The sequence below is a fragment of the Sinocyclocheilus grahami genome, unplaced genomic scaffold (genome assembly GCF_001515645.1).
Source record: "Sinocyclocheilus grahami isolate Dianchi unplaced genomic scaffold, SAMN03320097.WGS_v1.1 scaffold329.1, whole genome shotgun sequence".
Taxonomy (NCBI): domain Eukaryota; kingdom Metazoa; phylum Chordata; class Actinopteri; order Cypriniformes; family Cyprinidae; genus Sinocyclocheilus; species Sinocyclocheilus grahami.
The window spans coordinates 654301-676816 of NW_015505508.1; the positions used below are offsets into that span (position 1 = coordinate 654301).

Consider the following 22516-nt stretch of genomic DNA (forward strand, 5'->3'; position numbering starts at 1 on the left):
GGTTCCTTGTCGTGGTATTGAAGGTGGAAGGGAGCTCTGTCCATTCACTCCCCCCACCTACAATCCCTGCCGGTACGAGACTCGAACCCTCAACTTTTGGGTTACGAGTCCGACTCTAACCATTAGGCCACGACTTCCCCATGAAGATGAAGAAACTTAAAAATTATAAATGTTGCCTTGGCACTAACTGACATAAAATAAGTTTAAAGTGAATTACTAAAATTACTGAAATAAAAATAAATAAAAGCTAAAAAGAATATTTAAAAAAAATAATAAACATGACAGAAGCACATAACAACATTATTAAAACCTAAATTTAAAATTAAAACAAGTACATGGTGTTAGATAATATTACATTTAAGGGCAAATCTGTTCCAGTAAGGCTGTGTGGAAGAAACCTGGCACATACCCGTGAACTGGCAGGCATAAGATTTTCCTCATGCTAGAGAAAATCTTGTCAACAGCATCAGGATCTCTATTAGAGCCAAACTCTGTAGCGATGATTGACTGGTTAATCTCTGTTAATGACATGGAAACAATTAGAAAGAATTAAGATGACTGCCAACAGACAAACACGGAATGCAACTGGATCAACATTCTCAGAAGAACGGTTACCTTTTTGGTCCGACACTTGCAGCGGCTGTCCGTTGCAAAATGCACCCTTCCCTTTTCGAGCCGTGTACATCTTGTCTTCTATGCAGCTATAAACCACACCAAACTCTAACTGCAACAGAAGAATAATGAGTCTGACAGACGCTCTTCTCACTGGATGAACTTCCAACCTTACAAAGGCATGATAAATGTGACCCTGGAGCACAAAACCAGTCTTCAGTCGCTGGGGTATATTTGTAGCAATAGCCAAAAATACATTGTATGGTCAAAATTATAGATTTTTCTTTTATGCCAAAAATCATTAAGATATTTTGTAAATTTCCTACTGTAAATATATTAAAACTTAAAGTTTGATTGGTAATATGCATTGCTAAGAACTTCATTTGGACAACTTTAAAGGCGATTTTCTCAATATTTAGATTTTTTTTGCACCCTCAGATTCCAGATTTTCAAATAGTTGTATCTCGGCCAAATATTGTCCTAACAAACCATACATCAATGGAAAGCTTATTTATTCAGCTTTCAGATGATGTATTGACCCTTATGACTGGTTTTGTGGTCCAGGGTCACAAATGAGCAAGAAAACAAAGTGGAGAGCAGAGCGGCAGTTTCTGATTTTATCTCACCACGCAAAGATCTATTACCAGTGCTGTCAACTTTGTTATTCTAAAATTAAGAGAGTGCATTTGAAAGCAAATGATGCTTACCATTTTGTTGACAGCAAAGCCAATGGATATAGCAACAAATGGATATCTGGACAAAGAAAAGCATATTTATTTTGTATAGCTCATGCTAGAAAAGCTATGGCTGAAAATGAGTAAGAAATAATGGCTAAAATAACCGTTTCACTAACATTGTTGTGCTTATAATATAATTTGTACTTACAAATACTTTAAATATTACATTATACTCTATTGCTTTTTGTTTATTATTATTAATAATTTTTCATTATTTAATTTGATTATACTCATTTTTATCAGTGAATAAAAATTACCCATGCACAAAGTTAGTGGTCCCATCCACAGGGTCAACAATCCATGTTGGGTTTTCAGTCAAAACACAAGGTTCTCCTGCAGCCACTGACTCTTCACCAATGAAACTGAAACAAACAGGAGCAGTGACTGTCTCTTTACTGTAGACCCAATATACTCTATCTAGGAACTTTAGACCTTAGGTATCAGAGAAACAAGTGTGCAGCCATCTTTAGAATTTTGTCTCTAAACTTCCATTTTTGCGGTAGCCATGTATATTTCTATAGCATCACTGTTAAAGTGTAATTAGCTGGTGAAGAGGATATCCTTACTGTAGAGTTAATGAAGGTTACAATGAGCATTGTAATGTTCGAAGCGGATGTCAAGTGTAAGTAGACTGGGAAGATTTTAAAACGAGCGGTTCATTCATAAATTCCTATGACCTTTTTTTTTTCTTTTGCGCACAAAAAGTATTCTCGAAGCTTCGTATAAAATTGCGGATGAACCACTGATTATTAGGAGTGGTTGTAAAATAAATGGATTATTTTACAGATCTCCTTGCTACGTTTCTGGACTTGGGAACATTTCAGTTGCATTGCTGTCTATGCAGGGTCAGACAGCTCTCAGATTCCATCAAAAATATCTTAATTTGTGTTCCGAAGATGAACGAAGGTCTTATGGGTTTGAAACGGCATGAGGGTGAGTAATTAATGACAGAATTTTCATTTTTGGGTGAACTAACCCTTTAAAGCTCTTCTGACACTGTGTTAAGGCCCGTTCACACCAAAGCACAATAACTATAATGATAACGATAAAGATATAGTTCTAAAAATCATTCTCAATATTAAAGAATAGCATAGGTCACACCACAACTATAACGATAACGATACAGAGGAACGATATCGTTGTGATCACTTTCAAAACAATTTTTTTTCCAGCTGATGAGCGATAAAACACTGACAGCCAATCAGAATCCATCCTGCTGTAACGAGCTCAAGAATTTAAAGCGGCAGAGGCATGTCCGCTTAGAATAAACAGACGATATGGTTCGCTGGTGTGGACGTTAATATCGTTATCTTTATAGTTAACGTTCTTGGTGTGAACGGGGCTTTAGTATGAAGGACTCAATACCTGTGTCCAGGAAACTTCTCCTTCACTGATGTAATAATAAGTTGCTCCACATTCTGGTCTGTTTTAGTGACCAGGTCGACAGAAGAGCTTTTGCACATGATCTTCAGGTCATTCTGCAAAGCATCCCTCACGATCTGAAGACAACAGAGATAAAATGTTTCTGTAAAGATGACTTCAAATTACAAAATCTATTTTAAAAGAATGATGCTATCTCACCTCTCCGGCTTTCCTGGCCAAAGTCACGGCATGGTCCATGGCATCCTGCCAAAGGTCAGGCATTGTGCCTTTACGTAAGGACCCCCTTTCTGATCGGACATAAAAACACATTTATTTATTCTCATCAATATCAGACAGCAGCTACAGGAATGCTGCAGTGTTGCTGCTGTAAATCAATTCATGAGTCACACATGATAAAAGCTGTGTCTAAAATCGTATTTTATTTGAGGAGACCGTTTATGTTTCTGATTAATTCCATATTTTTACCACTTTGCTGGTAGTCCCTTAATCTCTGCACACACTCCTTATATAGTGTTCTTCCTATAAACAGGCCTCCAACTGGGGTCTGACTTTCTTTAAAGAACCTCTACCCTAACAAAAAATTACTATGGCAATTTACCTGCTGTAAAACCTGAATGATTTATTATATTATTATCTAATAATTATTATCTGTCTTTAATTTAAGTTCCATTTTGACCGTGGTGGCTAGTAAAAAGTTCTTAATTGTCATTTTCACCATATCTTGCTAAGGCTAATTTTATAGCTAGCTATCCTAATTACACACAATTAAAACAAATTTTTACGTATTTCCAATTTTCAAAAATTAGGAGTGCCCCCAAGTACCTTAATTTGTACAAAGGGGCACTCCTAATTTTTGTAAAGATAAATATAAAGCATTTTTACAATTAAATTTTTATAAATGGTGTACACTTATTTCACTCGGTTTAGACTATCAGTTTGAGAATGAAATGTAATAATAGCTTTAATAATTAAATTATCTTTAATAAACATTCAACACCTGAATTGTATCAAGCCCGAACATCCTATTTCATGGAAATGTATGTAATGGGTTTAAATCAGCTAGCAACAGAAAACCCAGTCATATCTGACTGTACTTAAACATTTTAAGTATTTTATAGTCCATGAACTACATATTCTTATGTAGTTCATTCATATATATATATATATTCATATATCAAATAACTTTCGCTTTATGGATTCTAGCTAATCTTTAGTGAAGAAAGAAACCCTACAAATCTGCTTCCGTTCTTTACTGGACCATTTATAGTTACGCTAAATATTAAAATCGGTGCAAACAATCCATAATGATCTATGCACATATATAATGACATTTTAAACATGTTCAAACTTGACAAAAAAATAAATAAGACGACAAAATTCTTACCGACGACCGGCGAAATGAAGACGAGCTGTTGTTGAGTTTCCGGGTTCTTGGAGGACCAGACGAGATTAACCCTAAAACATCTGATTATTTTTAGAAAACTAACGAAGCATTTAGTACAATGAAATATCCCACTGTGCCTTCTTATATAGATAATAAATACTATACAATTTCAATGTTATGTTTAGCAACTACAAGCTTTTTTCCCCCTAAAATTACGTTGCGCATGCGCATTATGTACTTTTAGCATACCGGTGTCAAAATAAAAGTTCCCCAGTCCACATATTTTTTAACATTAGTCATAATAAATAAAACGAAATAAGTAAATAATAAAACCAAATATTATTAATTTATGAAAGCAACATAAAAGTCTGCATACTTATTTTTATTGTTGTATTACGTGTATTGGAATTGATGATTTTCCGAACAAAAATAAAAAGGATCAATACTATGTGATTTTATTGTACCTAACCTTTATTGCAGCACTCAAACAAAACATTTACAGTTGTTTACAGATTTGTGAAAAGTCACCCAAAACTCCCTAAAATTGCATTGCTTCAATAACTTAAAATGAGTCCTATGAGCCTATACAGCAGGATTTCATGTAAACCTCTGGATAGAAAGCCTTGAGTAAACCTTGAGTAAATGCTCCCTTCACAAATGGTGTTATTGCTGGTTGTGAGGTGCCTGTCCCTTGAACCTGTACCAAGGCTGCTATATCTAACCTTTCACATATGGCTTTGAGAAGTTAACACTTTCATAAAATTCATTCAATTTGACTATAAAATGTCAAATCCTAAATAAAAGAAATCCAAAAAAAAAAAAAAAAAAAAGTTTACTTTGTAAAATTAATACCACTTTAAAAATTCACATTGACTTCAAAAGTGTTAGGGGAAATTAAAACTTTCAAAAAATTCATTTAATTTGAATAAAAAAAGTAAAAACCAAAAAAAAAAAAAAAAAAAAAAAAAAAAAAAAAAAAGTTTACTTTGTAAAATTAATACCACTTTAAAAATTCACATTGACTTCAAAAGTGTTAGGGGTCCAAAACACCCTTTAGTGTTGTAGAAAAAGAAAAACAAACCCTACAAACTATATTTCAGCCACTTGTATATGTTATAAAACCATTGTTTTGAAGAGATCTGCAGCATTTCCTAAAGTCTATCACAAAAACAACATCTATTCTGGCAGGCCCCATAAAACCACAGTGTAACAACATTACCATGAAAAAAATAATAATAATTCCACAAGTGAAACAATTCAGGAGCCAGAATTGGATTTCCTTCAAAAGATCAAACAAGTTTTCAATATTTTAACCAACTACTCTGCATCAAGGGTGAAAGCTACATTGTGTTGTAATAAAAACAATGACAACATTAATAGTAAATACAAACAAATTTTTGACTAGCTATGATATTAAAGTGATAAAATAACCAGTCATCTCTTTCTGAATGCACAACGACAAAATTATATTGTATTCTTACCGATGTGCCTGCAACAGTTGAAAGGGCCAGAATAAATGCACTGTGAAGTCAATACATAGGCAGTGCATGACATTTGACAAATTAATAAGCATATATGATTTGTGATCTCCCACAAAAACACCAGGTAAGATCTTTACCCTGCTATAAAAATAAAACTTTGTGTAAAGTAGGTTGCTCCATATTTGTGTGGGCATCCTTCACCAGTTATTACATAAGACACCCATTTAAACAACATTGGTTGTCATACGCATACTGCACAGCAGCTGGAGTTTCTACCTGAAACAGAGCTTGTCAAATCATGAGCCTATGAAACATGACTTACTGAAAAAGGCAAAAGTATAAAAAACAGGATGGGCAAGCTATGCATCAGAGTTAAAAAAAACAAATGTGAAATTTCCTAAATGTGAAGGAATGCAAAAACAAGTTTTCTGCTCTCTCTGAGCTCTTAGCTAAACAGTTACAGTATTGAGGGGAGGGGGGGGGGTCAACAGAGGTACTAAAATGTTGACTGTACGCTGGAAAATACATAAGAAAACAGTGAAAACATACTAGTGAGAAAAATGGCTCAAATTATTGTTTCGCATAGTTAAAACATGAATTTTCAAATAGACACATACATACATACACGCACATGCACGCCCATTCACTCCATACAAAGTTCACATAGCAAAACCTGCCAGCATAAACTTGTCCTTGATATGCAACATTGGAAATGTAGACTCAATACATATTGGTAGTACAAAACCTAAGGGTAAAAATAGAGAAAGATCAGTGCAGCTTTGCATAGTACCTTCACATTGAAGCAAAACGTCAGATTTGTTGAAGAAAGAAACACTGATAAATTCAGTGCCGAGTTGAATATGAAGATCTCTGAGCTACAAAGCAACATGAAGGTGTTCGTACACACAGGATTGGAAACTACAACCAAACTATCATCAATGATCATTCAAAAAAGGCTACTTAACATCTATGTTAGAGGATGGGGAAAAAGCTTTGTCTGAAATTAAAGAAAAAGGATTCGAAAGAGAAAAGGGGTAAGAGTCAAATCACCAAACAAAAGTTGACAAAACATTCAAATAAATGTGTACTTGTACACATAGAGACTGCATTATCAATTAACAAACAGGCTTGAGTGTCCAAAAAAATAAAAAGAAAAGAAAATCCAGGAAAATTAAAGGGAAATAGTAGCGTTTTTTTTTTTTTACTCCATGATGGGAATTGGCAGCTGCACACTTCCAGTGGAATGCCATGTGGTGCTGGTCCTCTCCGCATCTCACATACTGCCTAATGTTTTATGTTTCTGTAAAACACAAAATTATCAGCTTTAAAAGACACTTAACCAGTTGTATGATGTTTTGTTTTCAGTTGAAGCACATACTGTATAAGGCAGAGACAGTCCACTCTTACATATGTGAATGTTTCTTTACTTTACAATGTGCATTAACTGGATTAGACTGATTTTTTCCCCATACATTTGAGCTTAAGAAGCACAATTTATGGTACCACATTGTTGTCCGGTTTAGTGAGGTTATGAATATGGCTGCTGGGACAACAAATTTGCCTTAAAAGGACATTCCTTGAACGCAGTTATACATACTTAAAGATTTACATACATACAGAAAATAAAAAGACATATGGAAATATAACCAACAAATTATTAATAAAAGATAGAAAAAATAAAGCAGTAAAGATAAAAATATCTATAGATACATAGAAATAATATAATGCAAATTCAAGTAAAGAGAGGAGAATTAAACTGCATGAGAAAAACATCCTAAATGAGATGAAAATTTAAATCATGATGAAAATGAATATCGATGGAAAAATTTTGATTACCTGTGGGCTCTTCTGTTTGGTTAATTTCCTCTGTTAAATGAATAAACAAGCAAGAAGGAAATATAATTACACGTTAATATAGATTTACGAAACAGACATTAAGCATAGAACGTATGACTCAACACAACTTTCTGTACAGATTAGGAAATCTTCCCATTCTTTATCTTTTATTTAATCATAAAATTGAATTACCAACCTGCTTCGTCCTCCTCAGGCTGCTCTTCTTCATCAGCGGCATCCTCTGTAACAAGACAGAGACATTTCACAACAAAGCAAATATAACTTCCTGTTATCTCTGTGTAGTATCTGATATTAACAGATAATGTTAGCATCCGCATTATTGTACTTATTGTACCATTTTAACATAAAAGACATTTTGGGTATTATTTCTTGCTACTGTATAATAACCACCTGAGTGAACTTGCGAAAACAAGAAAACTTACCCTCTTCTTCCCAATTCTCTGCCTCAAGCTCTGTTTCCTCCGATGTGGAGTCGTGTACTTCCTCATCTTCCTCAACTTGCTCATCTGTTTCTTCTATTATAACTTCCTCTTCTGTTCCAGTTTCTTCTGCAGAGACTGACTCCTCAACTGTCTCTTCAGGTGTTTCTACTTCTTCCACTGGTTCTGTTGTTTCAGGTTCCTCCTCTTGTTCAGGTTCCTCTACTGCTTCTTCTACTAGTTCAAGCTCCTCAACAGCTTCTTCTACCGGTTCAAGCTCCTCAACAGCTTCTTCTACCGGTTCAAGCTCCTCAACAGCTTCTTCTACCGGTACAACATCCTCCACTGCTTCTTCTACCTGTACAACCTCCTCCACTGCTTCTTCTACCGGTTCAAGCTCCTCAACAGCTTCTTCTACCGGTACAACATCCTCCACTGCTTCTTCTACCTGTACAACCTCCTCCACTGCTTCTTCTACCGGTACAACCTCCTCCACTGCTTCTTCTACCGGTACAACCTCCTCCACTGCTTCTTCTACCGGTACAACCTCCTCCACAGCTTCTTCCACTGATGCAGTCTCCTCTACTGCTTCTTCCACTGATGCAGCCTCCTCTACTGCTTCTTCCACTGGAGCAGCTTCCTCAACCGGTTCTTCAACTGCTATGACCTCTTCCTCTTTTGCAGGCTCTTCCAGTGCCTCATCAAAAGCCTCTTCCTCAATTGGAACAGTCTCTGTAACCTCAGACTCTTCCTCCACAACTTCTGGTTCTTCCTCAGGAACTTCTTGCTCTTCTTCAACCTCTGGTTCCTCCTCGGCTACTTCATCTTCTGCGGAAGTGGGCTCATCGTCTACTGCCAGAGGTTCTTCTTCCACAGGAACAGGCTCCTCTTCCACAGTCTCTGGTTCTGCAAGGGAAAAAAATAATTATAGTAAATTTATTAAACAGACTGTACTATACTCTTAGTGGTAGATGCCAAAATATTTCTTTGATGAACATGTAAGGGGTGGGGGATGTGTAGAACTTTGTGAATGCACCAATTCAGTGGTTAGGTCTAGTCATACTGCATTCTTTTGTAGTATTTACACATGTATACATCACAATGTGTATGAGTAAACAAATAGCAACAATTGCATATTGTCATTTCAAAGGACATCATAAAAGCCATACCTGGTGGTGGCTGAGCTGCTTCTTTAACTTTAGTGGCTTGGATTACTTCCTCCACGATAGATTCAGGAGCTAAATAAGAAAAAACTAATACACTTAGTTTGAAGGAAAACCGTCTGTTTTTTCTGAATTGAAAGCCTTTGTTTATTTGTCCTAAAACACACTTGTACAATAATGTTTTACTAAGATTTGAAGGTATAATTATTAAAGTCTGCTCTAACAGGTCAATGCGATAAATCTCATGTCATGTTATGCAAGAACTTTTGCGGTATGTGGAAAGACTCGTTCATCACTGGCAGACATTTCAGTTACAAAAGTGTCTATCAGAATAATTTTAAGTGGGAATATCAAAATAATTTCTACATAGTTCATAGGTGGTACATATATACACAGAGAACACTGTCCTTATGAACACTGTTAATGTTTAATGTTCCATTAGATAAGACCAACTCCCTTACTTACTAAAAAGATAGGTTTCTTGACAAATAATTAAAAAAAAATAATTATTATTTCAGGTTCAGGAAATTTCATCTTGTAATAATGGCAGCAGCTTGTAAATTTACTTTCCTAACTTGCATATCACATTAAATGTCTATTTGTGTTATAAAATCCTGCATCTTATTTTATTGACCTACAAAGATTTCTATGCATCAATAAATTCTCACTGCACCCTTATTTATTGCATAAAACGGTGTATGATTCTACATTACCTTCTTCCACTGGTTCAGCAAGGGTTCTCTCAACTGATTCACTGGTCTCAGTAGTGGATTTATCTTTCAGTCCTGAGGATTTTACATGTGGATGTGCATACATGAGGCAAGTGTGGAATACAATCACATGAAACAAGTGAACCTCTGTGAAGTGCATTTAATAGCCTTTACACTTTCAAAAAAGGATTTCCATAACAACCTTATGACGTTTGGTTTACTTTTGCACTAGATCTTTTTCTGTCCTTTGTTTTACAGGCACAAAGGTATGCATTTGATATTTGAAACAGACCAATAAGGAAACAGAGGAGAGGAAAAAGGAATATGTACAGAAGAGTTTACAGATATTATTAGGGAACAGAAAAGTATTCTTGTGGGAAAAAAGACCCGTTTTAATACCACTGTTTGTTTTTCTTATATTAATCAACACTGAAAAGAAAAACACTCAAAGCACTGATAAAACAAATCAGGGGATTCATATAGTTTATTGATAACAGAAGAATGTTCTCACTTTGTAAAGTAACGCTAGCTGTTCTATTTATTATAAATGAAAAAAATAAACAAAATCAGAGAAACATCAATGTTGAAATCTCACACAATAGCTAGTATTTTGTAAGAGTAAACCAAAATTCTGTCCCGAAACAAAAACATTTTTAAGAGAAATAAAAGAACTTCCACATGACGATCAGCATTTAGCACCTTGTTCTGCTTTTGCTTCTACTAATCTCAGTGTTATTAACATCACTGATTATCTCTCATAGAGACAAAAGGTCTTGCCTTCGGTCTATAAGGTGTGGTCTCTGAAGACTCACAATGGCCTGAGATCAAATTCAGCCAGATGTTAACAATTTACACAAAGACAAAAATATCTAACAGTAGCTGATGTACTGCCTCACGGTTTCTTTTTAGCTGTAGCCTTCTTGGATTCTTTGCCTTTTCCATTTTTCTCAACCTTTTTACCATCAGCAGCAGCAGCAGCAGCAGGTTTCTCATGATATTTCTTTTCAGCCTCTGGCCTTTCCTTCACCTCATCCTTTTCCACCTTCTTAATCTTCTTTGCTTCTTTAATTTCTGCCATTTTCTCTCTTTCCTCCTTCTCCTTTCTAATTCTTTCCATGGCCTTTTCCACATCCTCGTTCTCTATTCTCTCCCCCTCCTCTTTAAGCCGAGCCTCAGCCCTCTCCCAAGCCTTGGCTTCCGACTCCTCCCTGATACGGTTCAGGGTTTTCTCTTCGTCCTCTTTGGCTAAGATGTGCCTCACTTCCGCCAGTGCCAATTTAGCTATCTTCCTAGCCTCCACTCTTTCGTGGATGATGGTGAGCTGCTGTTTCAGAGCTTCCCTTAGATTCAAGCCAACATCTTTGGCGTGGGAAAGCTCTGGGGAGAGACTTTGTTTGATGATGTGGTTATGGTAACTAAATAATCACTACACACACCTCAAGCCACAATGCAATTAGTTGGAATGATGCAAATCATTTCACATCAGAACTCCATCATTAGTATGTTTCGGATATCTATGGAAGCCCGTTTCCGCCACTTTCTCAAAATTATGACTTAGTATCTCGTTATAATGAGAAACTTTCTCGAAATAATGACTTATTTTCTCATAATAATGACTTAGTTTCTCGTAATAATGAGAAACTTTCTCGAAATAATGACTTATTTTCTCATAATAATGACTTAGTTTCTCGTAATAATGAGAAACTTTCTCGAAATAATGACTTATTTTCTCATAATAATGACTTAGTTTCTCGTAATAATGAGAAACTTTCTCGAAATAATGACTTAACCTAATCCAAAAAAACAAAAAAAAACAAAAAAGACTTCCTCGGCGCCTGCGGAGCGCAAGAGTGACAGCACGCTAGCGCCATCTGTTGGTCAAAGCCATGCAGGAACACCGCTAACATTGCTTTGTTCTGTAATCTAAAGTGTATAATGCTATAGTCTGTCATTAAATAACGATTTCAGATAAATGATCTGTATGTAGTCTTTTGTGTACTAGTTACTCTGCCAGATAGTTATGGCTTCAAACATTCCAGACCAATATTTCAGTTAAGAAATCCAGGCATTTTATGAAGAAATGAAAGCCATTACACATATAAACTTAATTTATAGATGTGTATTTCGATGATTTATTAGTTTTATTAGCTGTCCCTTTCATGCATCACATGCAATGTTAGCGGTGTTCCTGCATGGCTTTGACCAACAGATGGCGCTAGCGTGCTGTCACTCTTGCGTTAGATATCCTCTACACCAGTGGTTCTCAACTTATTTAACTTGATGGCCCCCCGACTGTCCAGCAGAATATTCAAAGGCCCACCATAAAATACTTCAAGTGTTTCTGCTGTAATTATGACAAAGCTGCTCAATTAAAAAAAAAAATTTGACAGAAACTGTGAGTCTCGATATATTAAATTATTTGACCACAATTTATGTGATTCCTGAAGTTTAAGAAACTGTATGCATTTCATATGGAAAAAAATAATAATAATAATAATATTATTATTATTAATTTGTAACTGTATATATATATATATATATATATATATATATATATATAAACCCAATTTAAATCAATTAAGTCATCTTCTGGCCCCCTAGGAAATCCGCAATGGCTCCCTAGACAGCCCTGGCTCCCAGATTGAGAATCACTACTGTACACATTATATTAGAATATATAGGATGTTTATAGTCCACAGTTCCCTGATATTATTTGCAAATAGCCTGGAAAAAGTATACACAAGCCTTACATGTGCATGTAGTTCTTTGTCAAGTCATCATTGTCCATGTCAACTACAAAAGTTTGTATTGTTAAACACTCCTTGGTTAAACAGAAAAATAATACATAGCTTAAAATAGTTTATGTCAGCTCAGTCATGCAAAAAGAAATGTCAATCAAGTAAATCTCTTCAAGATCCCAAACCACACTAGAGGCTAGTCAGCTGCATGCACTCAGACCAAGTGTGCAAAATACCTCCTTTTCTCCTGGAAACATCTTTCTTTTCATCTATAGTGTAAATGTGACAGACAAATAAATTCAGTGACTGCTACTTAAAACAGTTGTACAATGTAAGTCCTGCCATTGAGGTCTTCTTCATACATTTCTTTGACACTAATGATGTCAAAGAGTATACAGCCCATTCACCCATGTCTGCCCTGATTCTATTGTTTGAGTCATCATGCAACACGTAATGGTTGGTGACTAATACTTTTAAATAATTCTAATAGAAAATCTTTGTAAAAATGATGCATATACTATTGAATAAAAAAAAATTACAGTGTGCGTCAACGAATCACTATCTACAAGTAGTGTCTTTTTGTACAACATGTGAGGAGAAGCAATCTTATTAACACAACTAAAATGCCAAACGACACCAACAACTGAAAAATATGGCAACAATTGCAAAATAATTCAACCAAATTATTTGAATTGTCGATTTACCAAAATAAACACTAAAACTGTACTTGAAATGTTTGAAGGTATATTTGCGATATAAGTGGTATTAAAGTGGTAATGAAGGAAATACTAACAATTGATTTTTTAATCTAAATTCCTAATTGTACACACTTCATTTTCTTAAAATACACTTCCAGACACAAAAGCAGCCATTTCTGTAAATTTCTGCAGTAAATATTGTACTTTTTGCATACAAAATATTTAATATATTCACATTCATAGCCCTCCCAATTCTCTCCTAGTAATACAGAATCCATATTACTTATCAGGCACACCGTTTCAGGTGCTTTAGATTGGCAGGTAGGAACTGATTGTTGACGGTTACAGAACTCTGGGGTTCAGGAGACGTCTCCTACACATGCCACTGAACTAGTTCTTGGCTGATGAATTATGAACTTCCTGAATTGACAGCCATGTGCAATCTCTTGATTAAATCAGCTATATGTCCGTTTAAACCATAATACAAGTTTCCTACCTAAATTTTGTTAATTGAGGTAATACTGCAAGAGGGGTGGGATATATTCATACTGTGTATCTAAGCTATCAATATTCTCCAAATCTCTGATGAAGGAGAGCAAAGGCAACTCACAAGACAATGAAGAAACACAACAACGTAACTGACAACGTTATATAAAACTGCCTATTCTGTAATGAGCAGTACCAAAAAAAAGTTTAAAGGAAATATAAAACACAAAAAAGATCTATCTCCGCTGAGTTGCTGAGGATGCAAATCACCCCAAAATGCAATTATTGTGTAATATTAAATGGCTCAAAATAAACTATTCAGATCCGAAAGACAGAGAGAAGTAATAGTCAGATTATAAACAAGATGTACAGTGTTAAACTGTAAGACTTAAATAGAAATACATACTGTTGTTCATGATATAAGGAAACTGAGGCATGCAGCAAAGGTGATATGTTCAACTTACAGCACTAAGGTCATATGCAAAAAGGTAAATAGTGTATTAGTAGTTGGAAACAGCCGTTGCAAAAGAGCTGCAATGAAGCATAAACTACACAAGTTCAATATTTACAAATATGTAAATGTTCATAATGGCATCATCTTCTCAAGAGCTCACAAGTCCCAAAGTGACTGATGGCGTTCTTCCCAACAAAATATTTCTTCAAGTGTTAGGAACCGAATCAAGTCGTCAAAGGAGCAAGTCCTCCTCTAATAAAGTGTCACAATTGCGGTAGAAAACACAACTATTGATTTTGAAGGCCTAAAATAACGCATGTCTTTTGGCCCTGAACCCCTTCAGTCTGTGACGCGCCAGCAACATCCTCCGCTGCTGCCTCGGTTTCTTCATCCTCTAGCGTTTCAAAAGGACTCATAATGTCATAAAGGAAGGTGAAGAAACCTTGAAACCAATCAGTGCCCTCTTCTGCTAAAATATCGAGGACTTCCTCAAGGGAGTCTGAGTTTTCTTTGCTGCCATCTTTGGTCAGCCCTATGTAAACGGGAGAATAAGGAAAAAGAGAAAGAGAGGGAAAGAAAGAGCAGTGGGAGAGCAAGAAAATAGAGAGAGGGTGGTGTTTGTTTGCAAGGTTTAGTAGATAAGGATTCAGTGCTATAAAAAAAGAGGGTAAAGATGCTATTAAAGCTTAAACTGAGGTAAAGGAGAAAGGGGACATGCATGGGAAGGACCAATGGGGCTGTTTTTGATGAATATATGTCTCAGTTACTTGTGAAATCAGTTCAACTACATGCTAATTGTAAAAATAAATATCTTTAATTTCTTTCCTTACGATATGACTTTGCCTTAAATGTAATATTGGCAAGTTGGTCTAATTTACAAAATCATGCAATAAGCCACTAATCTCTCAGCACTTCTTCTCCAAAATGGTATGTTGTTTGAATAAAATGATCATTATAAAAGCATGAAAAAGTACCATGCACATGCATCTGATTTAATATGAAACTGCACAAAAGTGAACCAAAGTCAGTCATGCAAAACATTTTCTGGTCAAATTTCATTGGAATCACTGCACTTGCCTAGTAGTACTTTAGCATCTTCCACATCAAAGTCTCCATCACCATCAGCATCATAGGACACAAGTTTACCTAGTAAAGTAAAGTGAATCTGATTTAGTCATTTGACATGGGTTGTGAATAATCCAATGTGCCATATATGGAACTAAAAGTCCTATAGCACTGTTAAAAAGCTCTTATTTGTCTTCTATCAAATAGTACAAGGTTTCCTGTAATACTTTGAACTAAGACATGTCCTTAATCTTATTTTAAATAATTCTGTAGCAAATAAACTTTATAACTTTAAAACAACTTTTCTTAAGAAGTCACTAACAAACATCATTACATTAACATTTTATCATATTCAAATAGTTAGAAAATACACACTCCCATCCAAAAGTTTTGGAGTCCGTTTTTTGAAAGAAGTGTCTTATGCTCACCGAGGCTGCATTTATTTAATAAAAAATACAGTAAAAACAGTCATATTGTCAATTATTATTATTAAAAATTTTAATTACTGGTTTCTATTTTAATGTATTTTATTCCTGAATTTTCAGCATCATTACTCCAGTCACATGATCCTTCAGAAATCATTCTAATATGCAGATTTGATGCTCAAGAAACATTTCTTATTTTTTATCAATGTTAAAAACAGTTGTGCTGCATGCTTAATATTTTTGTGGAAACCATGATACCATGATTTTCTTTGATGAACAGAAACATCAAATAAACAGCATTTATGTAAAAAAAAAGTTATAACATTATAAATGTCTTTACTGTCACTTTTGATCAACTTAATGTATCCTTTCCGAATAAAATTTGTTTATTTGAAAAAAATTATTAAAATCTTACTGACCCCAAACTTTTAGAGTACATTTATATGTAGTATATATTTATATTAAAACTATGGAAAATGACACTAAAACGGAACTAATAATAAAATGGCAGGTTTACTTCCCCAGTTTGTAATTGAAGATGGTAGGTTTAAAAATGAGGTTTATGGTGGTGATTCTATTCACTGGTTCAGATGTCATACCTTGTAGTACCTCTGAAAGATTATAGTGCAAGTCCTTTGCTTTGGCTGCATGCAAATTAAGGCCAGATATACAAAAATAAATTACATAACATTTATGTATTAAGTATTTTTAAAACATCAATCAAGATATACACAAAATCTGAATAAGAGAAACCAAAGACTCACCAATTACACCTTGATAGTCAACAAGGTCAAAATACACCACAGCCACAGAGGTCCAGACGCCCAGGAGAGCCAAAACCATGAACAAGCTGAAAAACGAGGTTCCTCCTCCAACCTCTGCTTTCTTTCCATTCTTATGTGCCTGCTGTGGCTTGGCCTCTGAAGGATAAAAGAATAAGAATGTCACGAAGAAATGAATAAAATCTAAAGTTTATGAATTTAAAATGTATTCATTTAACAAAATCAAATCAATGCAGCACAGCAAAACCCGTGTAAATGCGGAATACATGCTCAAAATTTAACCATGACTTTGAAAGTAAGATTAGTCCTTTAGTATTACGGTACACACAAGTATTCACTCAAGGCCACTAGTCAATAGACTATGTAGTGTTAGCTTTGAAGACCAATCAGTTCATTCTATATTCAAATGCATGTATACGATCCAAAGGATTTCTGGTTCAAATGAAAGATTTCCTTTAAGATGTTTAACTATTCCATCAGAAATCACATCTATAGTAATCACAAGGTGACAAATCTCTAAAGGAGTGCAGTTATTCTGAGGTCTGTTGACACTTCTCATGGAACCGCGGTATAAATACATCTGCATTTAGAGCTCTAGTGGGAAGAATGAACAGGTGTTTTGTCCGCTACGTTCTGCTAGGTCAAATCCACACATTTGTTCATGTGCATACGCACACTACAAATGTTAGTAACAGATATACAGACAGCAATAACAACACTAATAGTGTTACAACTAAAGAAATTCTCTTTTTATAGTTTGTGTAGGTGTCACGTATAAACTGATTGCACAATAAAACTTTATAACAATACATTTCAAAACACTTAAGCACCCCCCCCCAAAAAAAAACCATCAAATTGTTGCTGCTCATATACAAAAAATACAAATTAAACCTAAAAATTAAGTATTAAATATTATTATATATTCTTTTTCAAATGTTAAGGTTTTCTCTCACACCCCCGTGATTTGTTAAATGTCATCTCTCGTCATAAAAGTTTATTCCAAATCATAAAAATACTATACCGGTTTCTTCGTTCACCACCTTGACCTCTGCATTAGGCTCCCCCATTCCTCCAAAGCAAAATGGGGAAAAAGGAAGCGTCTTTCACCCCAAACCCCTGCACAACAGCAGGTCTCCTGCCTTTTTGTTCCTTGTGAATTGAGCCGGAACTTAATATGGAACTCGACCAACAAATGGATTATTTTTAGAACTGTCCACTTGAAAGCCAGAAAACATCAAGCCCTCGTAGGAAAGGGTAGAGGCAAATCCCACTCCATCCCGCTGTTCTTAGTCACATATGAAAGCTGAAATGGTTGATTTGTCACCCAAATTACTATACTTGACAAAAGAGTAACACACAATGGAGGATACACTGCTTTGTCACATACATGCATTTTAATGACATGCAAATCAAACTTTGGAAGGCGTTTTTCAGCCTCCTGGCAGAGGAGCATTTAAATCTTGGCAAACTTACAGTGAATCTCCTGACACAGAGCTATTTATTTTCCATACAAGGACCGGTCTCCCGAGTTTCTTGATGAAATAATAAACATGTTAGCGGTGGCTTCTGCTTGGATTTGGCAAAAACAAACTAGCCATATAGCTGAAACAGAAAAACCTGCATCAAGCTAACATTATCAGCAAAGTAAAACGACCAAAATCTACTTACGTAATCTTCTATCCTCATCAAGAATATCACTTACTCAAAAGATCTCTCTTGTGCTCTCTAGGGCTGCATTTATTTGATAAAAAAATATAGTAAAAACAGTAATACTGTAAAATATTACAGTTTAAAATAACTGGTTTTTATTTTAATATACATTAAAATTAAATTTATTCCCGTTTCTTTTTTTATCCGGTCTCCAGCATTATTGAAATCAGATTTAGTGCTCAAGAAACATTTCGTATTATTATCAGTTTTGAAAATCATTATGCTGGTTAATATTTTGATCAGAATCCTTACTAAAAAGTATTAATTTCTTATATATATATATATATATATATATATATATATATACACACACACTACTGCTCAAAGTTTTGGGATCAGAAAGACTTGTAATGTTTTTTAAAGAAGTCTCTTATGTTCATCAAGGCTGCATTTATTTGATCAAAAAAACAGAAAAAAAACCCAGTAATCTTGCAAAATGTTATTACAATATAAAATAATGGTTTCTATTTGAATATCCTTTAAAATATAATTTATTAATTTATTTCAACGCTGAATTTCCATCAGCCATTACTCCAGTCTAAAGTGTCACATGATCCTTAAGAAATAATATTCTAATATGCTGATTTACTATTAGAAGAATTATCAATGTTGGCAACAGTTTTTTTTTTTGAAAAACAGAATGGTTTGGCTTCAGTTTTGTGAAACTATAAATAAAAATATCTGCATGAAACAGCGGAGCTGAATGAGATGCAGATTCACTCTCTGCCAGCAGGTGGCGCTTAAAGCATTTCCTTGGTTTCCGCTGTAAACAAAGCAGCGCTGAACTTATGAACTTTAATATGCGTTATACAGAGGCAAGATGAAAAGAAAAAAAGACCATCTAAACTTTTATAAAGACAGTAAGTTCCCCTCAGACATGCATTCATATAAACTCCTACACCTAAATGAATCGCGATTTGTTTAGCATCTCAACCGATTTGAATCGTCACATATTTGAATCGAATCGGCTCGCGGTTAATCGTTACATCCCTACCGATCCGATACCAGCAGAGTTTTTTTTTTCTATCCACCTTTTTCTTCAAAGCGAAAGTAAGCCTATGGGTGAAACTTCCAGTTCAATAACGAGGAGAATGGACTCTGTGCACAAGCGTAGCGACGAACTTCCGCTGTCGCCAGAAGTCGGGATATCAGTTTCCGGTTTTCATTCGCGTCGCCCAAAATGTCAGTATTTTCTAGATGTCTCAGAGATCTACAAGTAAGAATCAGCGATGTCCATTGTATCGTTAATGCCCGGTTCCCTGCTCCAATACGCAAGCGAAACAAGGGATTCAAACGAAAATTGTATTAAACTTCTCCCCCTCTCAGTTTTTAATAAAGATCAGGCACAGGTGAAGTCATTGTCTGGTCATTGTGCTACAGGTCCATTTACGCTTGTGCACAGAGTCTATAGCAACGTGCAGTAAACAGTAAAACTGTTTGCACTACAAACCAGTGTGTTCATAATTAAGATAATACATTAAAATAATATGATAAGACACACCAACTTTCAATATCAAGCAGCAAAATGAACTGTTTTGTTCAGCTAAAAATAGCTGTAAGGAGTGGACGCAGCAAGACCCATAGAATTTACAAATTCATCATCACTCTTTTGTGTAATATACACAATCAACTAGACAACTTCATTATAAAGAAAAATATATAAACAATCTATGAGAAAAATACTATTATAAACTAGGTTAGTGGATAATTCAGCAGCAAAAGTTACTCTACAAAAATTATGAGTTCACAATAATTTTATAAAATCTAAACATTTAAAGAAAAAACTTATATGCAATAAATTAAATACATTTCTTTTACATTTATAGCACAGTAATGAGGCAGCAACATATGACAGATAAGACTATTAACAAGCTTTCATTGCGCAAAAGTATTATAATAACATTAGGGATGCACGATATATCGGCCACCATATCGGTATCGGCCCATATCGGCTCATTTTTTCTGTTATCGGTATCGGCCTGATAAGAAAATTTGGCCGATATTTTAAAGCCGATAAATAATGCATTATTTCCTTCAGAGACACTTCAGATGCGCGCTGTTCGTTTGCAGCCTTTTGTGCAATTGTACGTTGTAATATTGTGTTTATTTGATGTATATCTGATTTATCTCATATAGAATGCGTTTGGTTAAGTTAAAAGAGCGCTTCAGTTTACCGGTGATCATCTTTAGCTCAGCACACGCAGCTCAAACAGCAGTGCACAACATTAATAACTATGATTGGGAATGTCGTGTATATAACATTCTAATGAGAACATTATTATAATAAAACGTTGTGAATTCTTTGTGTTTAGTTGCTTAGTTGCCGTGCGTTGTTATGGGAAGAGCGCATCCACAACAGGATCACACATTCTGACTATAGCATGCAATAACTGCGTCACTGCGTCATTATATAAGTTGTAATATTATGTTTATATTGTATTAATATTAATCTCAGGATGCATTTCCTTGAATTAAATAAGCTGCCAGCAAAACGCTTCAGTTTACCATGTTCACTCAGCTCTTCAGCTTCAGCTTGAGCTGCAGCTCAATGGCTGCTATTTAAAACAGTGGTATTAATTTGTTACTTTTTCAAAATCATTGATATATTATTAATAACAACAACCACTTGTATTTTTCTCTTATTATTTTCATCAACAATATGGTTTAGTAATTAAAATCATTTAATTATTGTCCGTGCAAAGGCTATTCCGTTTTATTGATCTGTGGCACATTCATTTTGATTCTTTACACGTGTAATGATGTCCAGTGACTTGTTTGCATTATTTATGCATAATATTATTTATTTGTAAGACTTTTTTATGACTAAATTTGGTAATGGGAGAGTAAAAATATTTTTAAAACGTACACCGTTCAAACTAGGCTGCTTATGTTGAAGTGTTTGGGATGTGGCTTTTAATGATGAGACCTTTTTTGTAATCAGGCTCTCAAAAAGTATATAACAATTTGGATATAGATTTATCGGCCAACATATCGGTTAGGGATGCACCGATATGAAAATTTTGGCCGATACCGATAACCGATTATTCTTTATTTTTGAAAGCCGATAACCGATATGTTGGCCGATAAATCTATATCCAAATTGTTATATACTTTTTGAGAGCCTGATTACAAAAAAGGGCTCATCATTAAAAGCCACATCCCAAACACTTCAACATAAGCAGCCTAGTTTGAACGGTGTACGTTTAAAAAATATTTTTACTCTCCCATTACCAAATTTAGTCATAAAAAAAGTCTTACAAATAAATAAAATAATGCATAAATAATGCAAACAAGTCACTGGACATCATTACACGTGTAAAGAATCAAAATGAATGCGCCATAGATCAATAAAACGGAATAGCCTCTGCACGGACAATAATTAAATGATTTTAATTACTAAACCATATTGTTGATGAAAATAATAAGAGAAAAATACAAGTGGTTGTTGTTATTAATAATATATCAATGATTTTGAAAAAGTAACAAATTAATACCACTGTTTTAAATAGCAGCCATTGAGCTGCAGCTCAAGCTGAAGCTGAAGAGCTGAATGAACACGGTAAACTGAAGCGTTTTGCTGGCAGCTTATTTAACTCAAGGAAATGCATCCTGAGATTAATATTAATACAACATAAACATAATATTACAACTTATATATGTACAAAATGACGCAGTTATTGCATGCTATAGTCAGAATGTGTGATCCTGTTGTGGATGCGCTCTTCCCATAACAACGCGCTGAAACACAGCAACTAAACCCAAAGAATGCACAACGTTTTATTATAATAATGTTCTCATTAGAATGTTATATACACAACATTCCCAATCATAGTTATTAATGTTGTGCACTGCTGTTTGAGCTGCGTGCGCTGAGCTAAAGACGATCACCGGTAAACTGAAGCGCTCTTTTAACTTAACCAAACGCATTCTATATGAGATAAATCAGATATACATCAAATAAACACAATATTACAACGTACAATTGCACAAAAGGCTGCAAACGAACAGCGCACATCTGAAGTGTCTCTGAAGGAAATAATGCATTATTTATCGGCTTTAAGATATCGGCCAAATTTTCTTATCAGGCCGATACCGATAACAGAAAAAATGAGCATTTATCCGCCGATACCGATATGGTGGCCGATATATCGTGCATCCCTACAAATGAACATACTAATGATGGCAACAGCTAAGAATGTCAAATATGATCATTACAAAAGAGTGAGGAGGAGACGATAGGAGGAGAAGAAAACAAAATCACTTCAGCTATAAAACAAAAGGACACAATCTCTTCAACAACGCTGTGCAGTGAGCGGTGTTGAAACTGAAAGTGATCAAAAAAATTGGACAAAAAAGGCAGTAGTATTATGGGTGACAGACAGGTAATACAACGTATTAAAAAAAAAAAAAAA

At 34.9% G+C, this 22516-nt stretch overlaps 2 protein-coding genes across 7 annotated transcripts in view; both read right to left on the reverse strand.

The window, feature by feature from the left end:
- The window catches only part of LOC107602533 (inositol monophosphatase 1-like), a 23174-nt gene extending 1658 nt beyond the window's left edge, over positions 1-21516 (reverse strand). Inside the window, exons 1-9 of the mRNA XM_016295054.1 lie at positions 21507-21516; positions 17912-17915; positions 4117-4141; positions 2931-3019; positions 2715-2848; positions 1607-1711; positions 1320-1365; positions 616-724; positions 410-518 (exon numbers count right to left, since the gene is read on the reverse strand). Of these exons, the coding sequence (XP_016150540.1) occupies positions 410-518; positions 616-724; positions 1320-1365; positions 1607-1711; positions 2715-2848; positions 2931-2993 (566 nt within the window). The 5' untranslated portion in view covers positions 2994-3019; positions 4117-4141; positions 17912-17915; positions 21507-21516. The remainder of the gene's footprint in view (positions 1-409; positions 519-615; positions 725-1319; positions 1366-1606; positions 1712-2714; positions 2849-2930; positions 3020-4116; positions 4142-17911; positions 17916-21506) is intronic.
- Positions 6243-22516, reverse strand: part of LOC107602531 (probable serine/threonine-protein kinase kinX) — a 29393-nt gene continuing 13119 nt past the window's right edge. For 2 of the 6 annotated variants that reach the window (XM_016295050.1, XM_016295049.1), the window contains exons 2-10: positions 16377-16532; positions 16212-16256; positions 15200-15268; positions 9750-9821; positions 9043-9111; positions 7877-8779; positions 7630-7674; positions 7434-7463; positions 6243-6897 (exon numbers count right to left, since the gene is read on the reverse strand). In XM_016295050.1, coding sequence (XP_016150536.1) covers positions 6890-6897; positions 7434-7463; positions 7630-7674; positions 7877-8779; positions 9043-9111; positions 9750-9821; positions 15200-15268; positions 16212-16256; positions 16377-16532 — 1397 coding nt within the window. In that variant the 3' untranslated portion in view covers positions 6243-6889. Of the gene's footprint in view, positions 6898-7433; positions 7464-7629; positions 7675-7876; positions 8780-9042; positions 9112-9749; positions 9822-15199; positions 15269-16211; positions 16257-16376; positions 16533-17415; positions 17552-22516 lie in introns of those variants that run through there. The other 4 variants (XM_016295051.1, XM_016295053.1, XM_016295048.1 and 1 more) reach the window with 4 other exon arrangements.